General features: G+C 35.4%; 1 protein-coding gene across 1 annotated transcript; it reads right to left on the bottom strand.

Annotated features, from left to right (window-relative positions):
* Window positions 1-4,233: 4,233 nt before the first annotated feature.
* On the bottom strand, window positions 4,234-12,452 carry LOC107805784 (cell division cycle protein 48 homolog). Its single transcript, XM_016629869.2, has 9 exons — window positions 12,240-12,452; window positions 11,971-12,139; window positions 8,568-8,796; window positions 6,812-7,578; window positions 6,511-6,732; window positions 6,280-6,351; window positions 5,898-6,179; window positions 5,341-5,700; window positions 4,234-4,817 (listed from the first exon to the last, which is right to left on the bottom strand). The coding sequence occupies exons 1-9, from the start codon at window positions 12,266-12,268 to the stop codon at window positions 4,527-4,529; spliced, it is 2,421 nt and encodes an 806-aa protein (XP_016485355.2). The 5' UTR covers window positions 12,269-12,452; the 3' UTR covers window positions 4,234-4,526.
* Window positions 12,453-23,467: the final 11,015 nt, after the last annotated feature.

Genomic DNA, 23,467 nt, shown 5'->3' with positions numbered 1-23,467 from the left:
AGTCCAGTCAACATTTTGACCACATTATCGACCAAAAAGCGACCAACCTTGGTCGCTAATGTATTTAGAATAATTATTTAATAATTCTCTCCAAGTTAGCAACCAACTTTGGTCGCTTTTCTTGACAAACCAATTTTGGTCGCAAATTGTTGATCGCTTTTTTCCTGATTTCTAGTAGTGTCTTTTGGTAGATTTTTTTCTTGTTGTTTGACTTATTATCGTTCAAGATTTACTTTACTAGCTTTCGCATGACACCTGATTATTTCGATCCTAACAAGCGAGATGGTGAAAAGAAACATAATTTATTAAGTACATTTTAAGAGGTGCACAAAAATCTTAAAAGACTAATAATATGGGGTGAAAATAGTGATATTTCATTTGGGGGGGGGGGGGTTCATTATTAATAAATCTTAATTTTACGGTCATATCTTGATTAATCCAGAACTAATAAAAGTATAAATTCTGCAAATGAGAGTCAATTTCTATAATCAATGTTCTGATACATACTCACAAAGCTTTATTGCACAATAATATCTTGTAGCAAATTATGGCAGAAGTTATTACTAACAGCCTATGAATTAAACTACCTCAACCACTAAGACCTATAAATTAAACCAACTTTATTTGGAAAACATTTACACACGGACTAGGCCCTTAAGAGTTATACAACATGCATCTACCTATCGAGATAAATATCTAAATTAATAGGTACGATTAATAGCCATTTGATACTTATCAACTACTTTAATCAACTAAGCCAAACTAGTTCTAAATTTTGCTTAGCAAAACGTAAAACGCCACAAGTATATATGAAATACAACTAATTAAGCCCATCTCTCAAACATTGTATGATAAACAATCAAGTGAACCAACCATAGGGCATATACAATACTCCCTCCGTTCCAGTAGATTTTCTTTTTAATCCGTTTCATAAAAAATGGCAACTTTCGAAATTTGAAAATAATTTAACTTGCACTTTCTATTTTAACCCTTAATAATAAATTTTAATATGTTTAAAACAACTTTCAAAAGTCGTATAGTCACACACATTATTATGGGGTATTATCACTTTTAGCCTGCGCTAGAAACTGTTTACATGTTGCCAAAAAAGTGTATAAAATTTGTATATTTTGTATATAACATACAGAATGTGTATATATACAAAAAAAAATATACATTTTATTTGCTATTATTTTGAGAGCGGCTATACATGTGTCATATATGACATTTTTAAGATCACAAATTTATTCTTTTTTTCTTCTTCTTAAACTCTGTACTTATTCAAACTTTGCTAGGTAAGAAGTAAAAATTGAACCAAGCCAGTGGGGATTTGAACGAAAAGAGAAGGCTGACTTAATTAAAAGCAATGACAGAAACTCACGGGCTATTTCACTTCACCTCACTTCATTGATATATATATATATATATATACATAAGTACAGTCAAAAGAGAACCCACCTCACCTACACAAAAGAGTACAAAAACTTTCTTTATATGCAATGAGCTGTACACTTAAATCTGCCACCTTTGTTGTTCACGAGCCTATTTATAGTTCTCTTTTCTTTCTCTCCATATAAACCTTCCCATCTTATATTACTAAGTTTAATGTCATAGAAAACTCCATTCAAGAAAACCTTTCAAATGACTCAAAAAAATCCTTTTTTATTCCTTAAACTTGTCTATGTTTACCTTGTTTTGTTGTCTTGTCTGAATAGTGTAACGGGTATTCGCGAGTTATCCAGTACCAGTGCTAGGATCGAGCCGTTGAGCTCAAATGTTGGTGCAACATATGTGATGATGAAACCTCAGAAAAGTCATAATAAAGGTCCTATTTTTCATGGGAAAGAAGTGAGGAATTGTTTGCCTAAGGGATTTAGGCATGCTTCTGCACCAAGTAGGTATGTGAATTATCATATTTTAGGTTCAATTGGATGTTCACAAGGCAAGAATCTCAAGAAACCATAGAAAAGCTTTGGAATGGAAATTGAAGTGAATAATATGAAATGGTATTGTGTACATGCAAGATTGCCTTTTTGGTTTTTGGTTTTTTTTTCTTCTTTTTATGGAGAGTGATATATGGATATTATTATTTCTTTCTACATTACAAGATATTTTGTAATGTTCAAGAATTAAGAAAGAGGATGAAGATTTCATTGTGCAATTATCCACTTTGTTTTCAGTTATGTTTTTCTTTTCCTCTGTCTTGTTTGGCTTCTCTTATCAGGAGAAGGGTGCAAGTATATCATGCAATCGGCAATATTTTGAATCACTTCCACCTATTATCTTTTGTGTGTATACACTAGACAATGAAAATAATTTGACCAAATTATTTTTCAATAATATGGTAAGAATCAGATTTAAAATTTTAAATTAATGGATATAAAGAATCATTATTCTAAATATATTTCAATAATAAACGATGATTAGGATTTAGTGGTTGTGTGTGCGCGTGTGTATATACACACAGACATATATCTTGTTAGACACAAACGTATACAAACACACATACGTGTGCTAACGTGCATACACACTTATATGTATAAATATAAAATATATATACATCTAACCGAACTCTAGATATTGCCTCTTCAGTCAAGGGTCTATTAGAAACAGCTTATCTGACCTTCCAAGATAGGGTAAGGTGTGCGTACATATCCTCCTCAAACACCACTTGTGGGAACTCACGGAATTTGTCCTTGTTGTTGTTGTAATCGAAGTCTAGTAATGTTCGCACCTGCTACCTTCATATATTATACATCCACCCATAACGGGCATGGTTAAGGTAAAAAGTAAGATTAAATATATTACAAAAAGTCGTAGCAAATATCATGTGATTTTATTCTAATCATGGATTATCTGTAGACATATAAGGTTTTAGAAAGCGTTGTCGTATGTCGCGTGTATTATAGTTGATATCTAAAAAAGGAAACACAATCTGTTTCAAAATAAACTTGAGCAAGAACAAGTTTTCTTTGTGATTATTTCCCTCTTCATTTTTTCTATTTCTATTAATAAACGCGAGACAAATGGAACGGGACCACCATGTATAGTGCAACTGATGTAGCAGTGGGGATAAAGACAATTCATGTGCTATTTATTTCGTTCATTATAAGACAGAAATTTTCAAATGTCAAAGGAGAAGTTGCCGGCCGGCTTGCCGCCATAAATCACATACCAAATCACAATTTTGGCTTAGGAAAAAGAAAGACGTATTTTGGTGAGGAATTAAGGAAATGCAAACAAGCCAAGTTACATATGCATATACAGAAAGACTTGTGTTATTTCCTCAATCATATTTCTGGTAATGTAGGACCAATAGATTTCATATACTCGATTTCAATTAGTGAAAAATTTAAGAATAGATATCTATGTATGTTTCAACGGAAGATTCATATAGTTGATTCCTACTAATTTGAATTTAAAACATATTAGATCCACATATATCTTCTTCCAAGTTAGACTTTACTTTTGGTATATATTTTCTTGGTTTAATCAGTTGTCCAAATTACCATATTATCTGCCTTCTGCACTATTGAAGAATTTACTGTACTTTTCTTACTACTCCCAAGTAAAAGTGGGGAAGAAAAAAGATTGCTTGCCTCAAAATTCCATTTTAAAACATCTCAGCTAGCTTTAGAATCGTATCCAGATATCAAATAAAAAATTTGACTCGTTAAAATTAAATTTGATTATTCGCATCATATCAGCATATCATTAAAAGAACCTACAATCCACCTTATTAAAATACAACACGTGTAAAAATCTCTTATTATTACCATGCCAAATCGCTATTTTGGTCTAAATTAAAAGAAGACCATTATTTGCATACCAAAGTCATTGAAATATCCTAGTACTTGAACTCTATTATTAGGCTATGGAGAAGTTACTGCATCTTTTTGCACATTAGACCACCGAAGTTTTCTAAGAATCAATGTTAGCTAATGTTGGCTTAAAGCAATTTCTCGTCTTTTCAACTCGGCTTACTCATTGTCAATGTTCAACTCTAGCTTGTTTTCCTCAAAGTAAGTATCAGCCCTTTTTTAGGGTTTACAACATCCCAAATCCGCCTCTGAAAGACTATTAACATTAATCTATTTCCTTGGAAATTCTTTTACTCTACTCTTCAGCAATTCTTGGAAAAGGATGTGTCATGCACAATTCCTCGATACTAGGACGCACTAAATGTACACACAAGAAAGAACATGAGATTCTGCGGGCATCCATCCGAACATGTATTTAAACCTGCGCAGAGATTATCAGTACCACCTGCTCATTGAAATAAGTGTGAACTGTAACATTAAATTTATCTTAAGGTAAGGATTCTAAAATTATCATCACTAGCAGCAACACCAGACATTTTAGAGGTAAATTGTTTTAAGTTAACAGAATACACCAGAAGAAGTTAACCAAGTAGCCCCAAGATCCAGAAGCACAGTAGCCGTTCCAAACATTTGCGTGCGGATAATTGTTTAGGCAACTCTAATCCGGGGAGATTTGCAGCAAAATAACAACAAAAATCTAGAACTTCAGCTATACAGGTCATCGTCATCAGCTCCAGCATTAGAAGTTGCAAAAGGGTCGGCTGCAGCAGTACTGCCACTAGCCTCAGCAAACCGAAATTCTGTTCCAAAACCTCTAGACTGCTGTAATGTCTGAGCAAATGCCTGGTATTTACGTATATCAGCGTCACTAACACTTCGTCGTGCATACTTCATAGACTCCTCAAAATGTGCGGGCTTGATCTCCGGTACTTCGTCATCAACATCCTCATCCATAGAATCAGGATTCTCACTTCTTCTCCTCTCCCTTTCTATGTCCTGCAATTAGAAAGAATAATAAGGATTCAGGATGAAAAAGACCATAACTCCGAAACTAAGGGAACGGAGATTGGCACCAGTTGCAACATGACGTTTAGATACCATAACACTCACCCAAAAGCAAGACACATTTTCTTAAACCATGCAGTCAATTAATTGAAAATAATCCAGTTCAAATTTCTTGTCAACATGTCGAGGAAATAATCTTTGACATTCGGCTACTTATTTTGTACATCGCTAGACTTCGATGAAAACAATGCCCAGCAGCCACCATGCAACATTAATGAGTCAAACATACCAACGCCATGGAAAAATTAACAGTCACAAATATAGAACAGCGCATCTGTTTCACTCTTAGCATGACAACGGAAAACTAACCAAATCTTGTATATCATTTACTCCTATATTGGGCAAAAAGAGTGCAGACAAAAGTTGCAGAACAAGGTTATTTTAAGAAGCTTCAGAGATTCAGAAGTACAAAAACAAAAAATAAAGGCAGTAATAAAGGAAATGAAGAACGTACTTTCTCTATGTTCTCCCTTATGGCATATTTGCAGGCTCGCTGACAGATCTCAGTGATATCAGCCCCACTAAATCCCTGAGTATATTTGGCAAGAGCTCTCAAATCAACATCCTTTGATAAGGGAGATTTTCTGAGACACGCCTTGAAAATCTGATGGCGTGAATCTTCATCCGGCAGAGGAATATAGATTAACTGGTCAAGACGGCCAGGTCGTAGAAGTGCAGGGTCTATTATATCAGGCCTGTTCGTGGCCCCAATTATAAATACAGTCTTCTTCGCGTTCATGCCATCCATTTCAGTCAGAAGTTGGTTCAGAACACGATCAGCTGCTCCACCAGCATCTCCACTACTGCCTCCCCTCTGCAATAATACAGAGCACCATTTCTTGTAAGTTGTTGTACAAGGTAAAATTGATTCATGTCATCCTCTTTACATGATATTTTACTTTTCTATCTATCTGATCGCTAGATCAGGATGTGAAATACATTGAGGCCAGTAAAATTGTAAAGATGTTCTCAGTTTTCTTACAACTCAAATCTTTAAACTAATTATCTTACCTGAGTAGCAATAGAATCAAGCTCATCAAAGAAGAGGACACAGGGTGCAGATTGTCTAGCTTTATCAAAAATTTCCCTAACATTTGCCTCACTCTCCCCAAACCACATAGTGAGCAATTCAGGACCTTTGACACTGATGAAATTGGCTTGACATTCATTTGCAATTGCCTTGGCAAGTAGAGTTTTCCCACACCCTGGGGGGCCATAGAAAAGAACACCTTTCGAAGGCGACATACCAAACTTTTCAAACTTCTCTGGGTGTTCCACCGGATATTGAACAGTCTACATAAAAACAAAGAAGAGCAATTATCAAGACCTCTCAAGACAAGTAACTTATATAGGACATAAATATGTAAAGCCCAAAAATATTGAATTACATTACCTCTTGAAGCTCTCGTTTGACATTTTCAAGGCCTCCAATGTCTGCCCAGGAGACATTAGGCACTTCAACCACCTGCAAAACAGTTTCATGAAAGAGACCAGTAAGTTTGTGTGCCAAAGCAGTAATGCACATCTTCCATCAAGACACCCACACAGATAAGACCAGACACCATAAGTTTGAACTCTAAGAAGTATCTTAACACTCTCGACTTGGTTATGATGGGTTACTTACTGTTTCACGCAATGCAGATGGATTGCTTGTACCAAGAGCAGTTTGGAAGTGCTCATTCGTTACAGCCATTGAGTTCAATATCTCAGCATCAATAGTATCATCTTCCAGATCAATGACATCCATTTTCTCCCTTATACACTGAAGTGCAGCTTCAGTGCAAAGAGCAGCAAGATCTGCACCAACATAACCATGTGTATCTTTTCCAATTCTTTCCAAATCAACCTGCACAATTGAGTAAATGATCGTTAAGTTACAGTAAGGAGTTGTTCCCAAAGAACCCAAGTTTGCAAGTGGGCCTTACTTCTTCTGCAAGCTTCATATTTTTGGTATGAATGCGAAGAACTTCAAGACGTCCAACTTCATCTGGAACACCGATGTCTATTTCTCTATCAAACCTGCCAAACCTTCTTAGAGCAGGATCAATGCTGTTCGGACGGTTGGTAGCTCCCATCACTATTACATGAGCACGCGATTTCAGTCCATCCATCAGAGTCAAGAGTTGTGAGACAATCCTCCTTTCAACTTCACCATGTGTCTTCTCTCGCTTGGGAGCAATTGAATCAATTTCATCAATAAATATGATAGAAGGAGCATTCTTTTCAGCCTCTTCAAATGCCTTCCTGAGATTACTTTCACTCTCTCCAGCCAATTTGGACATTATTTCAGGACCATTAATGCAAAAGAAAAATGCACCTGTTTCATTAGCAACAGCTCTTGCTATCAGAGTCTTTCCAGAACCGGGAGGTCCATAAAGTAAAATCCCCTTTGGTGGTTTCACACCAATAGATTTGAAAAGTTGAGGATGCCTCAATGGTAATTCCACCAGTTCACGAATCTGAGCCATCTGTTTTCTCACACCACCAACATCATCATAGCCAACTTCATCAAGTCTCTCCTCATCCTCCCTTTTCACAGGCTCACCCTCACAAAAGATTTCAGTGTCTGGAGCAACGACACAATACTCCCCAGGGTCAGTTTCTATGACCTTGAATTCCACACTTCTCATCCCTCCTCTAACAAGGAAATGGTCCCCTTTCCTCAAAGGACGATATGCCTCCAAAAAGTAAGCTGCAAGAAGGGCATCAACAATTTAAAAACAGACACAAACAGAGCTTACAGTCACATAAAAATTAATGAAATTAGTTCATAAACAATGAAGATTAAAAAACAATCTAAGGTCGCATTTCTAGGGAGAACCCACCCAAAGCCAAGTCTGTAATGTTCTCTGTCGTAGATAGTAGTTACAGCTAATATTTTGGGGGTAGATTTAAATGGCACCATCACAGAGTAAAATATAATCATTAGTCTAAACTTATAAAAGATAAGATATGGATTTACTCTATTTGATAGTCCACGGATGAGAAAACATTTCATCCTCTCGAATAAACACGTCGATGCATGCTTCATTTTTTTTTATAGATTGTATTTTTTTTCTTTTCACAAAGAGACTATCAAACGCCAAATGTATCACAGGCATGTGAATGGAAAATATGGCAAAAAGGAGAATTCAGATTGTCTCCCATGTGTGACCTTTTTCCATATTGACCAGAGAAAGCTTAATATCAAGATTCTTTTTGCACCAAAAATACTGAAGTGAAACATAGGACTATAGGAGTATCAGGTCTCACATTACTCCTAGCTCTTGCCCGCATTTTCTTCTAAAGTTCAGTCCAAAGTCTGAGTGTATCTTATTTGACCTTCTACTTTATGTACTAAATCTCTTCAAACACTCACAGGAGAGTGCTTGAGGGTTTTTTGTTTTTTTTTTGGGTACCAGAAGATGTGCATGTGATGGGAGAGTTAATGCTAATGATATCTAGCTGCTGAAGTCAAGATCGATATTTTTTTGGGGCATTGCCGACTACAAATCTTTCTTCCCGTCCTGATACTCTTTCTCGAATTGTTATCTTTTTGGGGTCAGAGACAATTTTAATGAGTTGTATACCCCTGCAGCACACAGCAGAGAACAAAGACATGACAATTTCCAAACAGTAACCTGTGCTACAGCGACAATAACTGCCAACTGTCTGAGTATGTCAGACAGGTTATGCACTTACGTTTCAGGAATGATTCAAACAGATCCCCTGTGACACCTTCTATTGTATCATCTATAGGAAGTATGTGGACACGCTTCCCATACTTAACATCTGGACACTGGTGCACAGATACGACATCTCCAAGTCGAACCCTCAAATTTGAACGGACCACCTTGTTCATCCTAATCTTTGGCTCATCACATGTTTCATCAGCAAGGGCAATGACGACTGTATCCTTTCTCTTCTTTCCCTGGATAAAAGATACAGCAGAACACAAATTTTGAGTCAACTGAATTAACAGGCAGAAAAAAATACACAGAGATCCAAGATGCTGAACTTCATTCCAACTTTTTGTAAAACACATAACCATAATAAAAACTAAGTGGCAACAAAAAGTTGAGTTGTCACACTGTGAATGAGCAACAAAACCAAATAAATAATGTAAAACATCAAATTTGGAGCCAAAAGCAGGGGAATCTAATGTTTTAGAATAACATAGGATTTTGAGTACACATATATGTTAGAAAAAATTCTAGAGGATATGGAGACCGCAAAAATAAACCAAGAGTCATCTACCAACAACAACTGAGAATCTTTCAGGTTATTTATATAAGCGTACTGAAGCATTATAAGCACGATATTTGTCTGAACTTGAATTCGTAGAATGTCATAGGCAAATTTTTACCAATACCAAGTACCACTTGTTTATATATTTTTCTTTAAGAAAGAAAACAAATACTACTTCAGTCCCAGAAAGAATGGTAGGGTTGGGAGTACAAAGATCAATGAATTACCAGCATGAATCAAGAGGAGATTTCTTTTTCTTTTTTTTTTTTTTTCAATAAAAATTGCTAATTCGGAAAATATATAAATAGTACTGTAAATCACATTAGTACTGTTTAAAAGAAATTAAAATGATGAGAAATTTGTAGCAAAGAAAAACATGTTGGCTTTACAAATAGTATTTGTCATTCTTTTTTAATGAAAAGAGTACTACAAAGTAAAAAAGAAACAACAGCATAAGATTCAGCAGCTTTGGACGAACAAGTTCCCACATCATAAACAATATATTAACTCAAGAATTAAGTTACATATACAATAGAAGTGAATTTTAACATGCCATAGTTTGTCAGTTACCATATTTACAAGATCACCAATTACCATACATCAATACATTTACCTACAATTACCTGATTAACGACCTGATTGCGTAAATAATTTTTACAGTGATGTTGCATAAAGCAGAAACTCATTCGCTAAATAATTTTCCATTAACACTATAGAATACAGACCTTATATCATGACCTCAACAACAAAAAATCTACACATACTAAATTCTACTCCTATCATACTTTCAGAATCACCAAAAAAAAATAACAAAATAGTTACCAAAAGCGTAAGCAAAAATCAAATCAAGTACTACTAGTATAATAAACCTCAATGAAAAAGCTATGCAATTAGATAATTCAAAATTGAAACCTTCAAGAGTCAACAACAACAACAACAACGACCCACTATAATCCCACAAGTGGGGTCTGGGGAGGGTAATATGTACGCAGACCTTACCCCTACCCCGAAGGGTAGAGAGGCTGTTTCCAGATGACCCTCGGCTCAAAAAAAGCAACAGGAGCTGATATATTAGTACCATAAAAATGTATAATAAAATAACAGCAATATAAGAGAGATGAAATACAGAATACGAAATACGAAATAGATGGTTTGTATAGTAAAACTAGCAGGTAAAGCCCTGCATCAATAGACGACCAATTACATTCTTAGTCTAACTCCTAACTGGCTAGTCTCACTCTATTGTGCTGTAGAAATATTCACAAGTTTCCCCTAACCTACAACCTTAATGCTCGACCTCCATAATTCCCTGTCAAGGGTCATGTCCTCAGTAATCCTAAGTCGCGTCATGTCCTGTCTGATCACCTCTCCCCAATACTTCTTAGGTCGCCCTCTACCTCTCCGCGTGTCCACTACAGCCAGTCGCTCACACCTCCTCACCGGTGCATCAGTGCTCCTCCTTTGAATGTGCCCGAACCATCTGAGTCTTACTTCCCGCATCTTGTCCTCCATGGGGGCCACGCCCGCCTTCTCTCGAATATCTTCATTCCTAATCTTATCCATCCTAGTATGCCCGCACATCCACCTCAACATCCTCATCTCTGCTACTTTCATCTTCTGGATGTGTGAGTTCTTTACCGGCCAACATTCAGTTCCATATAACATGGCAGGCCTAACCACTGCTCTATAAAACTTACCTTTTAGTAACGGTGGCACTTTCTTGTCACACAAGACTCCCAACGCTAACCTCCACTTCATCCACCCCACCCCTACACGATGTGTGACATCCTCGTCAATCTCCCTGATCCCCTGAATAACCGATCCAAGGTACTTGAAACTACCCCTCTTGGGAATGACTTGAGAGTCAAGCCTCACTTCAACTCCCTCTTCCGACGGCTCAACTCCAAATTTGCACTCGAGGTATTCCGTCTTCGTCCTGCTCAACTTGAAACCTTTAGACTCAAGAGCATGTCTCCAAATCTCTAGCCTCTCGTTGACGCCGCTTCGTGTCTCGTCAATTAGAATAATGTCATCAGCAAATAGCATGCACCATGGCACCTCCCCTTGAATATGATGAGTCAGTGCATCCATCACCAGGGCAAATAGGAATGGGCTGAGCGCAGACCCTTGGTGCAACCCCGTAACAACTGGAAAGTGTTCAGAGTCGCCTCCTACTGTCCTAACCCGAGTCTTAGCTCCAACATACATGTCTTTAATCACCCTAATATAGTCAACCGGGACCCCTTTATCCTCTAAGCAGCTCCATAAGACCTCCCTAGGAACCCTATCGTACGCTTTCTCCAGATCAACAAACACCATGTGTAGATCCTTCTTCCTATCTATGTACTGTTCCACCATCCTCCTAATAAGGTGGATAGCTTCTGTGGTAGATCGCCCCGGCATGAACCCGAACTGGTTGTCTGAAATAGACATCGTCCTCCGCACTCTCATTTCTACCACTCTCTCCCAAACTTTCATGGTATGACTTAGTAATTTGATGCCTCTATAGTTGTCCAGATCCTATTATGCACCTCACTTGGTCCAGAAACCTTCAAGAGTCAATTTATCAAAATATCTGTAAATCATTATCATAAATTTTGTAAATATTTATTTTAAAAAAGCCAGAACAAGTGCAACTAAAGTTTCAGTTAGAAGATTAAAGTGGAAACCTAAGCAAACAGAAAAGCAAGTACTACGATAGCAATCCTCAATGCAAAACCTACGCGATCAGATAATTCAAAATCGAAACCCTAGAAAGTCATTTATCGCAACATTAGTAAATAATTAACACAAATTTAGTAAATATTTATCAAAAAAACACAATAAGTACAATAGAAAGCTTCATTAAAGTGAATACCTTGATGAGAATCGTATCTCCACGGAAAAGCTGAAGTTTCTCCATAGTAGCAGGGTGTAAGGCAACAACAGAGTTATCATCATTGACCGCCTCGTCAACGACAAGCCGATTCGCAGCTTTCTTCCGCTCCAAAATTGCCGTAGAAAAATCCTTCTTAGTAGCATTTTTTCTTCAAAAAAAAAAAAAAAGAAGTAAAATCCAATTAAAAAATCTTAACAAATCGATAACGAAAAAAAGCTAAAACAGTAGATGAATAGAATATAACTCACGAGTCAGATGACTCGGCCGGGTGACTCATCTTTCACGATCTAGAAAGTTGTATTGTAGCAGAGAAGTGGAAGAGAAACTGGGATATAGATATTTTTTTTTAGTCTATTTTTCGTTTTTGGGACTTTATAAGGGAGAAAGAGGGAGAGTTTTTTCTTCTTTTTTTTCCTTGGTGTCTTGGGAAAAGGAAATACGAGATATTCTTAATTTTGGACGGGTTTTCTTATTGTAGCAGGATTATTACATATTTTATTGAAAATTGTGTTATTGTACGAGTGGATGAGCAAAAATTTTGAATTGTGAAATAGTTATTGAGAGAGGTCAAATAGCAGCCCTGATTAGATTGGGACGTATTTAGCAAGCGTTTGGTCATACATTCCAAAATTGTTTTAAAAAATCTGATTTGGATGAATTTTGATTTGAAGATGAAAATATGTTTGTTAACCTAAGGAATTTGATATTCATATTTTTATATCTTATATCTTAAATTCTTAGTACACAAAATACTTATTTTGTCTTTGTTGGATATTAGGTTTGGGTCGCATGTGGACTTACCTGACTCGTTTTAAAAGAGACTAAACTTAAGGAGATTAGTAACTGAGGTTTTATAACTCTTAAAAACTACCGTACATTATTGAGAGATGTGGAAACTTGCGGTGGTAATTTTCATCGGTAACTTTTCCTCTATTCATCTTCTATATATCTCTTCTGCAGAAGAATTCTCAAGCGGGTGAAATCTTTTTGTTCTCCCAACAAAGCACACGTACAAAAGAAGAAAGGCTTTAATTTGTGAAATAAACTTTATTTTCTAGTGATTCAAAATAGATGTGGGGCAATTATCTTGATAGCAATTACAAAAAATTTGCTGCGTAACAAGGTACACAATTTGTTGTTCTTGCTCCTTAATTCAATTAATAACGGTGTCAGAGCAATGGTTGTGTTCTGTCGTTTGAATACACTGTTGAATATTAATCTACTTTTCGGTTGAGAAAATCGTTATTGATTTTGTATCACTGTTTTGAAATCTGTCGATTTATGTCACACTATATGTTTCAGTCCTAAAGAAAGATTCACGTGTATAACCTTACAATTAGGGGTGAGCGTTTGGTATTTCGGTTCGATATTTAAGAATTTTGATTCGGTATTTCGGTATTCGATTTATCAATTGTATATATCAAATACCGTACCATAATATTTCGGTATGGTTCGGTATTTTTTATTTTGGTTCGGTACTATTTCGGTACGGTTTCAGTTTAAATCAAATCTTCATTGTCTCTCCCACTACATTAATTGATGTTTACCATGTTGTTTGAGATTCCACCAAAAGATCAATTTAGTTCATTTATGCTAGTAAAATGGTTCCATTAAATGATCTCACCTCATATTAAATAATGATGATTAGTTTACTGGTCCAATTTTTAAGATGAGAGTTGAAAAAGTGGTTCACATTTCACCGACACCACAGATAGAGTGATTTGTAACTTCCATTATCTTAATACACGAGGCAGTATTACACAAACATGAGAAGTATTAAACTGCCCCATAAAGCTTCCATGATTTAATTAATCATAAAAGAAACCACGGGCAACCAGAACCCTATTTGGTATGAAATGAAAATTATCCAAACCAAAAGTGAGTACTAAAAGCAAACGAAAGTTGTATAATGCAAGAGACACGACGGCTTACCACCATACAAATCATCGACTTTTGTACGTTCACTTAAACCACTTCAATATCTATACAATCGATGACATATCGGACAATAAAAAGAATTTAAACCAGTTTCATTGCATGCCTACAGACAGACACTAGAATTCTTCAAAAGCAAATGTGCTTCGAAAAGTCATCCGCCTATTTCACCTATTTTTAACTTCTTGCTCCAGCAATTCATGGACACACTATAATTTGTTTCATGGATTATCCAGCAACTCAAGTTATAAATAAAACCAATCAGAACTAATAATGACAGGGACACTGAAACATTGATCTCACCTCATTAAACTATTTCGATATTTCGATATACCGAAATATCAAAAATCCAATATCGTACCGAATTACCGAAATATCGAAAAAATCAAAATTAAAATACCAAATTAATTCGATTCAGTTTGGAATTCGATTTTTCGGATATTATGCCCACCTTTACTTACAATATTGTTGGTTGTTGTTGTGTATAACTTTTTGGTTGTCTGTCGTCATAGGTTTTGAGTTAATATGAAGAGCGACTTGTATAAATATTCTTTGATATTTTTTGTCTTCAGATCCGATTATTACTAGTCCTTCTTGGAAATTGTAATAATAATTACTCTTTTCGGTCCAAAATAAGTGATTAATTTGCTTTTGGCACACCCAATAAGAAAATACTAAATTCTAGATAAAAATAGTTAGTGTGACTAAACTACCCTTCATTAAATGTTGCACCATAGTTATAGTAGTACTTACTTCTCTTCTCAAATGTGAGGAGTAAATGACTTTTTAGGGATACATACATGAGGGTAATTTTGGAAAACCAAATTGAATATTTTTTTGATTATATAAATAGACACTTATTTTGGACTAAAATAAAAAAACAAATCGTCACTTATTTTGGCCGGAGGGAGTACTTGATATGTCAAATCAAAGTGTTATAAGGTCATCTCCAACACTTCACTCTATAATTTTTACTCCAAAATGGAGTAAACTAACTCCAACCATTACTTCATTTTTTACTCCAAAAAAATATTCATTTTTATATTCTTCTCTCTCCTCTATATTATATTATTATCTTTTATTAAAAATTTATTTTCTTATTTTCATTAAACAAATTCTATTTTTTTTCTTTTTTAAATATCCACCCCATATAATTCATATTTCTTTCTTATATAACCATTTAAAATAAAATTATTTTATACCATAAATTTTTAAATAATATAATTTGTAACCAAATATTATAGATTATACATATTAATGGATAATTCAAATAAAAGTGAAATCAATGAGATACAAGATTTTAATTTATTTTTAATTTTCACTTTTCAACTTTAGTAACATCTTGTATTTTATATTTGTACCTTTCATTTTTGTGATAGTTATTTATATTTTTATACAATTATAGCTTATAATAAAATTAACTTATAATTTACATAAAAATAATATATGCATAAAAATTAATTTATCAAAATTATATGCCAAAATTAAGATGTAAAATTAATATTATAAAAATATTATACAAACATAATTAGACATATATAATATGATAAACTAAAAAGGGTTAAATAATAATAAAGTAATAGTAGGAAATAGTGTTGGAGTGGATGACTAGTATCATTCTAAACTTAGAGTGACACTATTCCCCCTCCAAAATGGAGGCAAATTTGCAGCTGGGTTGGAGCAAGATTCCATTTTTAACTCCAAAAAAAATGTAGTTTGGAGGTAGAAATGTAGGTGGGTTGGAGTTGGCCAATGCCAACACCTCTTTGTGGTTATACGTGAATGAGATATCTTTATCAAAATTGATACATTATATATAAAATGTGTACATGTTAACAAAGCTTTGGTTTTTTTACTTGCAAAAACAAATACAATGAAGTCTTTCATGTTTTGATAATTTACATGATATTCATACTTGAAAAGTGAATATGTCATATAATTTTCTTGTTAGTTGAAAATTGTGTAGTAATAATTATTGCACCCTATTTTATACTAGTCAAGACATTATTCAACTTGTGATTGAAAGAGAGTCGCCATCGAATATTTAAAGGCACACTTCGGTACCTACTGTCACACCTCTTTTTTTCTACACCCCGGGTAAAGGGGTATAAGGGAGTTTTTTTCCAACTTAAATTGACAATCGAAACGAGATTTATTTATTTATTAAATTTAGAGTCGCCACTTGGGATAATTTATGGTGTCCCAAGTCACCGGTTTAAATCCCGAATCGAGGAAAAGATTGACTCTGTATTACAGTCCGCGAACACAGAAATTCGGGTAAGGAATTTTGTTAACCCGGGAGAAGGTATTAGGCATTCCCAAGTTCCGTAGTTCTAGCACGGTCGCTCAACTGTTATAATTGGCCTATTATCTGATTTTAACACGTGTTTTAACCTATGGTGCGATTTTAACTTTATAACCGCTTTTATTTAATTATTTTTTAGGAAGATTTCAACGTTATTTAAAACACGTCTTGAACCACGTCACATAAATACACCCGCGGTCCACGACACATTTAATTTAACGTTGTTGAGATTTGGAGTTGGGTCACATGAAATGCACACCCGAGTTTAAGAAAATTAATTTAAATAGCACGCTTAAAGCAACTACGCACTTTCAGGTTTGCGAGGGCCATGGAAAATTCAATTGATGGCACACCTCGATTTTAAAAGAATTAAAAATTAATTAAGTGAGGGCCATGGGTTTTGGGATTTTATTCAACATGGCACACCTCAATTTTTCTATAAAAGCTAGCTAGTTTTATGAGGGCCATGAACTTAGGGATTTTATTTGGCATGACACGCCTCAAATTATTTCAAAGGGTTTTATTATTCGAAGTTGTTATAATCGGATCACATGAAATGCATCCCCCGAATTTTGGAATTAGGCATCGTAACTATGTCATAGGAACCGTACCCATAGTCACGATGGTTCATTATTAATCGCGCCTAAAGCAAGCTACGATGTTCATTGAGAAATTCCATTCTTTTCACCATGAATAAAAAAGCTGCTGAATGAAGTCAATTTGGATCAGCAAAAGCAATTATCACTACTAAGTTTTGTTGCCTATTCCCACGGATTTGTATCAACATAATCCGGAAGATCTTAGCCTACACATACATAAATATGTATATAGAATTATAGATATGCTCGTGTGCGTTTGTATGCATAAAATTCGACCTCTTCTCTACAAAGAAATTTCATTCTTCACAAAGAATATATATATACACGCACAGATATATAACCAATCCCAACGAAAGTTAAACCAAAAATATAAATAGATTTAATTCTCCTATTGTCAGATTATTAATACTAAAGTCTTGAAACCTATATATCTCTTAAAGAACGCATCGCAAATGAAGTCTCAATTTAGCTATTTAAAATTTATCCAACAGAAACATAACTAAATAACACAAGCAATGGTCAAGAAGCAAAATCACCTCAATTAAAAGACAAGGGAAAAGAGAGAGGCATGAACTAGACCTTTTATTGATGAATTCAAAACTACAGCTCAAAATAACAAAACGGAAAATGACTAACCGGAATAGTATACCGGGACTCGAACGAACCAAAATATTCGCCGGCGACAGCCTCGACGGACCTCTCGGACCGCAAAAATACTATTCGAACTTCAAGCAAATTTACTTCAATATATTGACAAACAAAAACCTCCAATCAAACTAAATAATATAACAGCGAATGTCGAGCCTCCACGGCGAACCAGATCCGCAAACAAAAAACCTTGAATCGGACACCTCACTTAAACTCGAATGGGACTAGTTTGAGATAGGGTTTGACGTTGGTTTTGGGTTGGGATTTTGAAGGTGTTTTGATGGCTGAAGCAGTGAAGGTTAGGGTGTTTGCTGGTTGTTGTATCTTGGTTGAGGAAGATGATGAAGCTCGGCAGCTATGGAGGATTGTTCGCGGAGGGGTGTTTGACGTTGTGGTGCTAGGGTTTTGGGGTCTCTAATGGCTGAAGGAGGAAGATGATATCTGATTGGGGGGGGGGGGGAGTCGTGAGTAGCGACTGGTTTTTTGAAGAGATCTGGGGTCGCTGATGGCTTTCTTTCAACAAAGAAGAAAGAGCTCATGGGGTGTAACGGCGCTGATAAGGTCTTCTCTTTTTGGTTTTCTTCATTTTGTTTTTTTAATAAAAAGCAGAATGTTCGGGGGGTGTGATTTTGTTGTGACCGGCGCTCATTTTTTTTTTCTTGAATTCCATTTCCCTTAGGCATTTTAGGTTAGCTCCTTTTAATAGGTTTAAGGTTTTATGGTTACATTTAGGTTAGGGGTATGGGCCTGGGAATTATAGGCTTGGGAATTATGGGTTAGGTTTAAAAATTAGGTCTAAAAATAGATTGTTCGAGCCCAAGTTTTATTCTCTCACTGTAAACAAGACTAAAAATACGACCATATTTACTAATTTATCTTATTTAAGTAAAATAGCTATTAAAATAAGACTGACCGTTAAAACAAAACTATTTTTGGTATTTTTCAAGATTAAAAATTACTACAAAATGTTAATGAAACTATTTTTTGTAATTTTTATTTTCTTGTAATAAAATAAAGTAAAAGAGTAAAAATGAGTTGAAATAGCTATATTAGGTCTAAATTAAATATTTACACGCTAAAATATATAAAATCTTGGGGAGGGTCAAAAATCACATGTCTACACCTACTTATTTACTAAGTTATGTTCATTATATGTCTACAAACCAGTGAGATTATGGGCAAGGGTTTTTGTTCTTCTAAGGAGAAGGTATTAGGCACCCCTTAAAATCTACCTGAAGTAGCTCCATAAGACTTAGACTAATTTTAAGGACTCGGTTATTTATATTATGCTTAATTATCACTAGGCATGGTTTACCACATGTTAAAAAGGGTACATATAAGACTTTAGAAGGGGTATAGAATTATAAAGAGTTTTGAAAGTGGTTTATATTTTTAAGCTAAGTTAGGAAAAGTGATTATCTTTGAAGAATAGATGCTAGAGTAATATTAAGAGTTGTTTATAAGAGAGATGATTTTTAAATGTACGTTGGTTTTCAGAAAATTTGAAGAAGCGAATATTTAGAATTCATTTGAGATTATTTGTTTCTGACCTTTTTATGAAAATCTGACTTCGTTCCTTGTTAGTGAAAATCTGTGATTATTTCCTAACTTTCTTTGAAAACGGCCTGCCATTCTGATTAAACACATGAGCTTCAAAACCTTTAAGAAGAGTGAGCGTATAAGATGAACATTTTAGAATTAACAGGAGGCGAAGATCAATTACTAGCTATTTCCTTTAAAGTCCTATATTAATTAAAGTTTGCCTAAGTTTCATATAATACTAGAGCATGAAAGTAAAGTACATAATCCAATATATGAGTATTAATACATGATAATGAAAATGCGATAAGACAACGAAGGCAATAAGCGAAAAATAATTAAGGCAGTAAACTAAGCTATGAAAATAATGGACAGTAATAAAAGAGTAAGGGAAAAGATTGGACTCTGAAGATTGGGCCTCAATAAAGTAGGCCCAGCAATTTGAGAGGCGCGGCTATGGCAAGACTGGACTCTTCAAAGATGCAATAAAGCTGGTTTGGGCCTAAGTTCCTTAGGAATTCAGCATACCCAAATGTGTACATATCCAAAAGAAGTAAAGAAGATCATTAGAAACATTCCCATATTCTTAGCATATTCAAATACACATGACAGATATATAGACAAATAATTGAAATAAGAAAATACTCAACACTGTGGGAAATTATATTAATGTGTTGGTTTTACTTAGCAAATAATTCACATTGGAAACTTTTCGTTGTCAATTAACATTAAACTCCTAAAGAACTAAACGCGTCAATGAAATAAAGGGCTAAAGATGAAACCCCACTCAAGGTCAATGCTCCTTTTGGATCCCCCGACACATCAAAGTTCCCAAGGGAGTCGAGGCCTAGGGAAATGCTTGTGTCGGGTAGGGCGGCCCAATCTAGAGTCGAACTCCGCTCCCAAATACTCTTAAACACTAACATGTTTTCCTTACGGGTTTAAGTGCCAATGAGGCCCTTTCAATGTAAATTAAACGCTACAGTATTACCTACCACAAAATATATTTTCCTTCCTAACATAAGAACATACAATCTATATTGAATTATCAAACAAACATGTATTCATATGAATTCTAAATATCTAATTCTGAAACTTATACATGTGAGCATCAGAAACATCATAAACATATTATAAAAGACTAAGCCTATAGTAAGGTAATACTCCAAGAAAAGGTAAAGTTATACAATAACATTTCATCATATATAGAGGTTTCAAAGGTATTTATGACATTATCAACTTTCTCAGTAGGTCCACTAACTTATAGACTACAACTGGAATTTTTAAACATCATGCTCCTAATGGCATTAACTTCAAGCAAATCATCAAGTTCAAATAGTATCAGCAAAGATCCTTATGAGACTTTAGGGATTACACTTGGTTTTAAAATTATCAAGAGAGCAGAGACTAAGATAATTCTGGACAGAATGTATAAGCAGGAATTAAGTAAAAACATGCATTAGTTAATTAGCTACTTAAATATCTCAAGTCAGTAATGACCTTATGCAGACAGAGGAATTCTTACATGTCTTGAGAGTTAGATCAAGAAAAGTTATAGACAAGGGATAGGCATTGCATAAGGATAATTTTTATGTCACGATCCGGAATTTCCACCGTCGGGACCGTGATGGCGCCTAACATTTCACTTGCTAGGCAAGCCAACGGTAGAGATCATTAAGCCAGCTCTTAAAACTTTCAGTGATTCACAACAATTAAACCATAACAAGTTAAAAGAAGTGCGGAAAATCCATAACTATCTTAATATTTATACATAACTACTCGGATCTGGAGTCAAAATTCACAAACTTCTAAGATTTAACAACAAGTAAATGTCTAAAAGAAATACAACTGTCTTCGAAACAAAAGAAACATGAAAGAGAATGTATAGAAGGAGACGCCAGGGCCTGCAGACGCCAACAGGTCTATCTTAGGTCTTTGATCAAGTGAAGCCAACAGCTAACCTCAAAATCAGCTCGAACCAGTATCGAAATCTGCACAGAATTACAGTGTAGTATCAGTACAGTCGATCCCATGTACTGATAAGTGTCGAGTCTAACCTCGGTGAAGTAGTGACGAGACTAAGACAAGACACCTACAAATAAACATGTACACTATAACAATATATATATAAATAACATCGATAAAAGAAACAAGACAAGTAATATTGGGAGGGGGACATGCTGAGGGGATCACAAGATAAAGGATCACAATAGAATTAAGAACTTTGATCAACCGATATAATTAGAACAGATAAGGACAAGTAACCACAGCAAAAGAAAGTACACGACATCACCCTTCTTACTTTTACCCTCAACCTCTACCATATGAATCAAATAGAAATGGCACGACATCACTCTTCGTGCATTAACACTCACAAAATATGGCATGACATCACCCTTCGTGCATTAACACTCACAAAATATGGCACAACATCATCCTTCATGCAATAACACTCTCCCTTACCAAAACAATGAACAATAACAACAGGGAGATGGAAATATCAAGAACAAGTCTTACTTCAACATTTAGTTCCACAATACCAACCTCAACTTTGAATTAATACTCAATCAATACCAAAATCCATAAATATGATAAGAACGATCAAGATAATGATAAACTAGTCTAAGCATGAGGAATATGATCACGGAAAGCTACAATTTCATGAATAAGACTCACTCACATGCTATGACTCGACAACAACGCATAGGTACCCTCACCTCACCTATACGTTGCACTCAACATTCAAACACATATCAAATAGGCAAATAAGACCTAATCCCTCAAGCCAAGGTTAACTACGACACTTACCTCGCTCTAACGGCCAACTCAAAGCTCAACCACAGCTTTTCCTCTCAAACGAGCCTCCGAACCGATAGAATCTAGCATATTACCAACCAAACTATTCAAATTAAGCCTTACAAACTACCCACGATCAAAAAGAATTCAATTTAGACCTTATTGAAAAAGTCAACACTCGAGCCCGCTTGGTCCAAACCTGAAATTCAGACCAAAACTTGATTACCCATTCACCCTCGAGCCCGGAATTGGTTTTGGAATCCTACCTCAATTTGAGGTCTTAATCCCCAATTTTCAAAATTCCTAGTTTCTAACCAAAAATCCTCAATTCCACCATGAAAACCTTAGATTTTAGATTGAAATCTTGTAAAATATAGTGAAAGATTGAAAGAAACTAGTTTAGAATCACTTACCTATGATTTGGGGAAGAAAAGTTCTTTGGTAAATCGCCTCTTGAGTTTTAGATTTTGAAAATTTGAAGAATGGGAGAAAAATCCCATCCAAAATCATTTTGATCAGCTGCAGTTGTCGCATTTGCGATATGGGGTTCGCAAATGTGAGCCCAGCAAATGCGAAGAACCTATCGCAAATGCCAAGGTCCCCCCATTCCTGCTTGCATCGCAAATACGAAGGAAATCTCGCAAATGTGAGCCTAACCCCTTCCGCAAATGCGATCATTGCCTTCCCTCGTCCCAGTTCGCAAATGCGAAAACTATAGGCCCAACTATTCTTAGCAATGCGGAACCTGCAGAGGTCACAAATGCGATACCTGATCTCGCATTTGCGAGATCAGAGGCCTACACTAGCAACTGAAACACCAACAATGTTCTAAGTCTTATTTTCACTCTGTAGCCTATCTGAAATTTACCCAAACCCTCGGGGATCCAAACCAAACATGCACACAAGTCTAAAAATATCATATGAACTCGCTCTCGCGATCAAATCGCCAAAATAACACCTAGAAGTATGAATTGAACACCAAATCGAATGAAATTTTTAAGAAAGCTTTAAAACTTATATTTTCACAACTGGACGCCCGAATCATGTAAAACCAACTCCGTTTCTCACTATTTATAGACAAGTCATAAATGTGGTATTGGATCTATACCAGACTCCGGAACCAAAATAAAAATGCATTATCCAAGAAGTCAAACATTGCTCAAACATCTCAAATGCATTTAGTCTTTAACTATCAAATTTTGACAAAGTCCAATATCTCGGGCTAAGGACTTCCAATTTCGATTCGGGGCATATGCCCAAGTCCCAAATCACGATACGGGCCACCAGGACCATCAAAATACAAAATCGGGTTCATTTACCAAAATTATTGAACAAAGTCAACTCAAATAAAGTTTTTAGGCAAAATTTCTTATTTTTATCAACTTTTAACATAAGAGCAATTCAGGAATATGCCCGGATTGTGCACACAAATCGAGAAGTGTAAAAATGAGATTTTTAAGGCTTAAAAGTGCAAAATTGAGTTCTAAACCTTTCGGGTCATCACATTCTCCACCTCTAAAACAATCGTTCGTCCTCGAATGGACATAGAAAAGTACCTGAACTGGTGAAAAGGTGGGGATATCTACTTCGCATGTCCGACTCGGACTCCCAAGTAGTTGCCTCGATGGGTTGACCCCTCCAATGCACTCGAACG

The sequence above is a fragment of the Nicotiana tabacum genome, chromosome 18, assembly GCF_000715075.1.
Source record: "Nicotiana tabacum cultivar K326 chromosome 18, ASM71507v2, whole genome shotgun sequence".
In the NCBI taxonomy this organism is placed as follows: Eukaryota; Viridiplantae; Streptophyta; class Magnoliopsida; order Solanales; family Solanaceae; genus Nicotiana; species Nicotiana tabacum.
This window is presented reverse-complemented; position numbering and strand designations above follow the sequence as displayed.

Excerpts from the sequence above, each read along its gene's own strand:
- LOC107805784 (XM_016629869.2), bottom strand. The coding sequence starts at position 12,268 with ATGAGTCACCCGGCCGAGTCATCTGACTC. Across the intron at positions 7,579-8,567 it reads GTTTGAATCATTCCTGAAAC|CTTACTTTTTGGAGGCATAT; the intron begins GTAAGTGCATAA and ends CCCTTCTTGCAG. Across the intron at positions 4,818-5,340 it reads TAAGGGAGAACATAGAGAAA|GACATAGAAAGGGAGAGGAG; the intron begins GTACGTTCTTCA and ends TTCTAATTGCAG.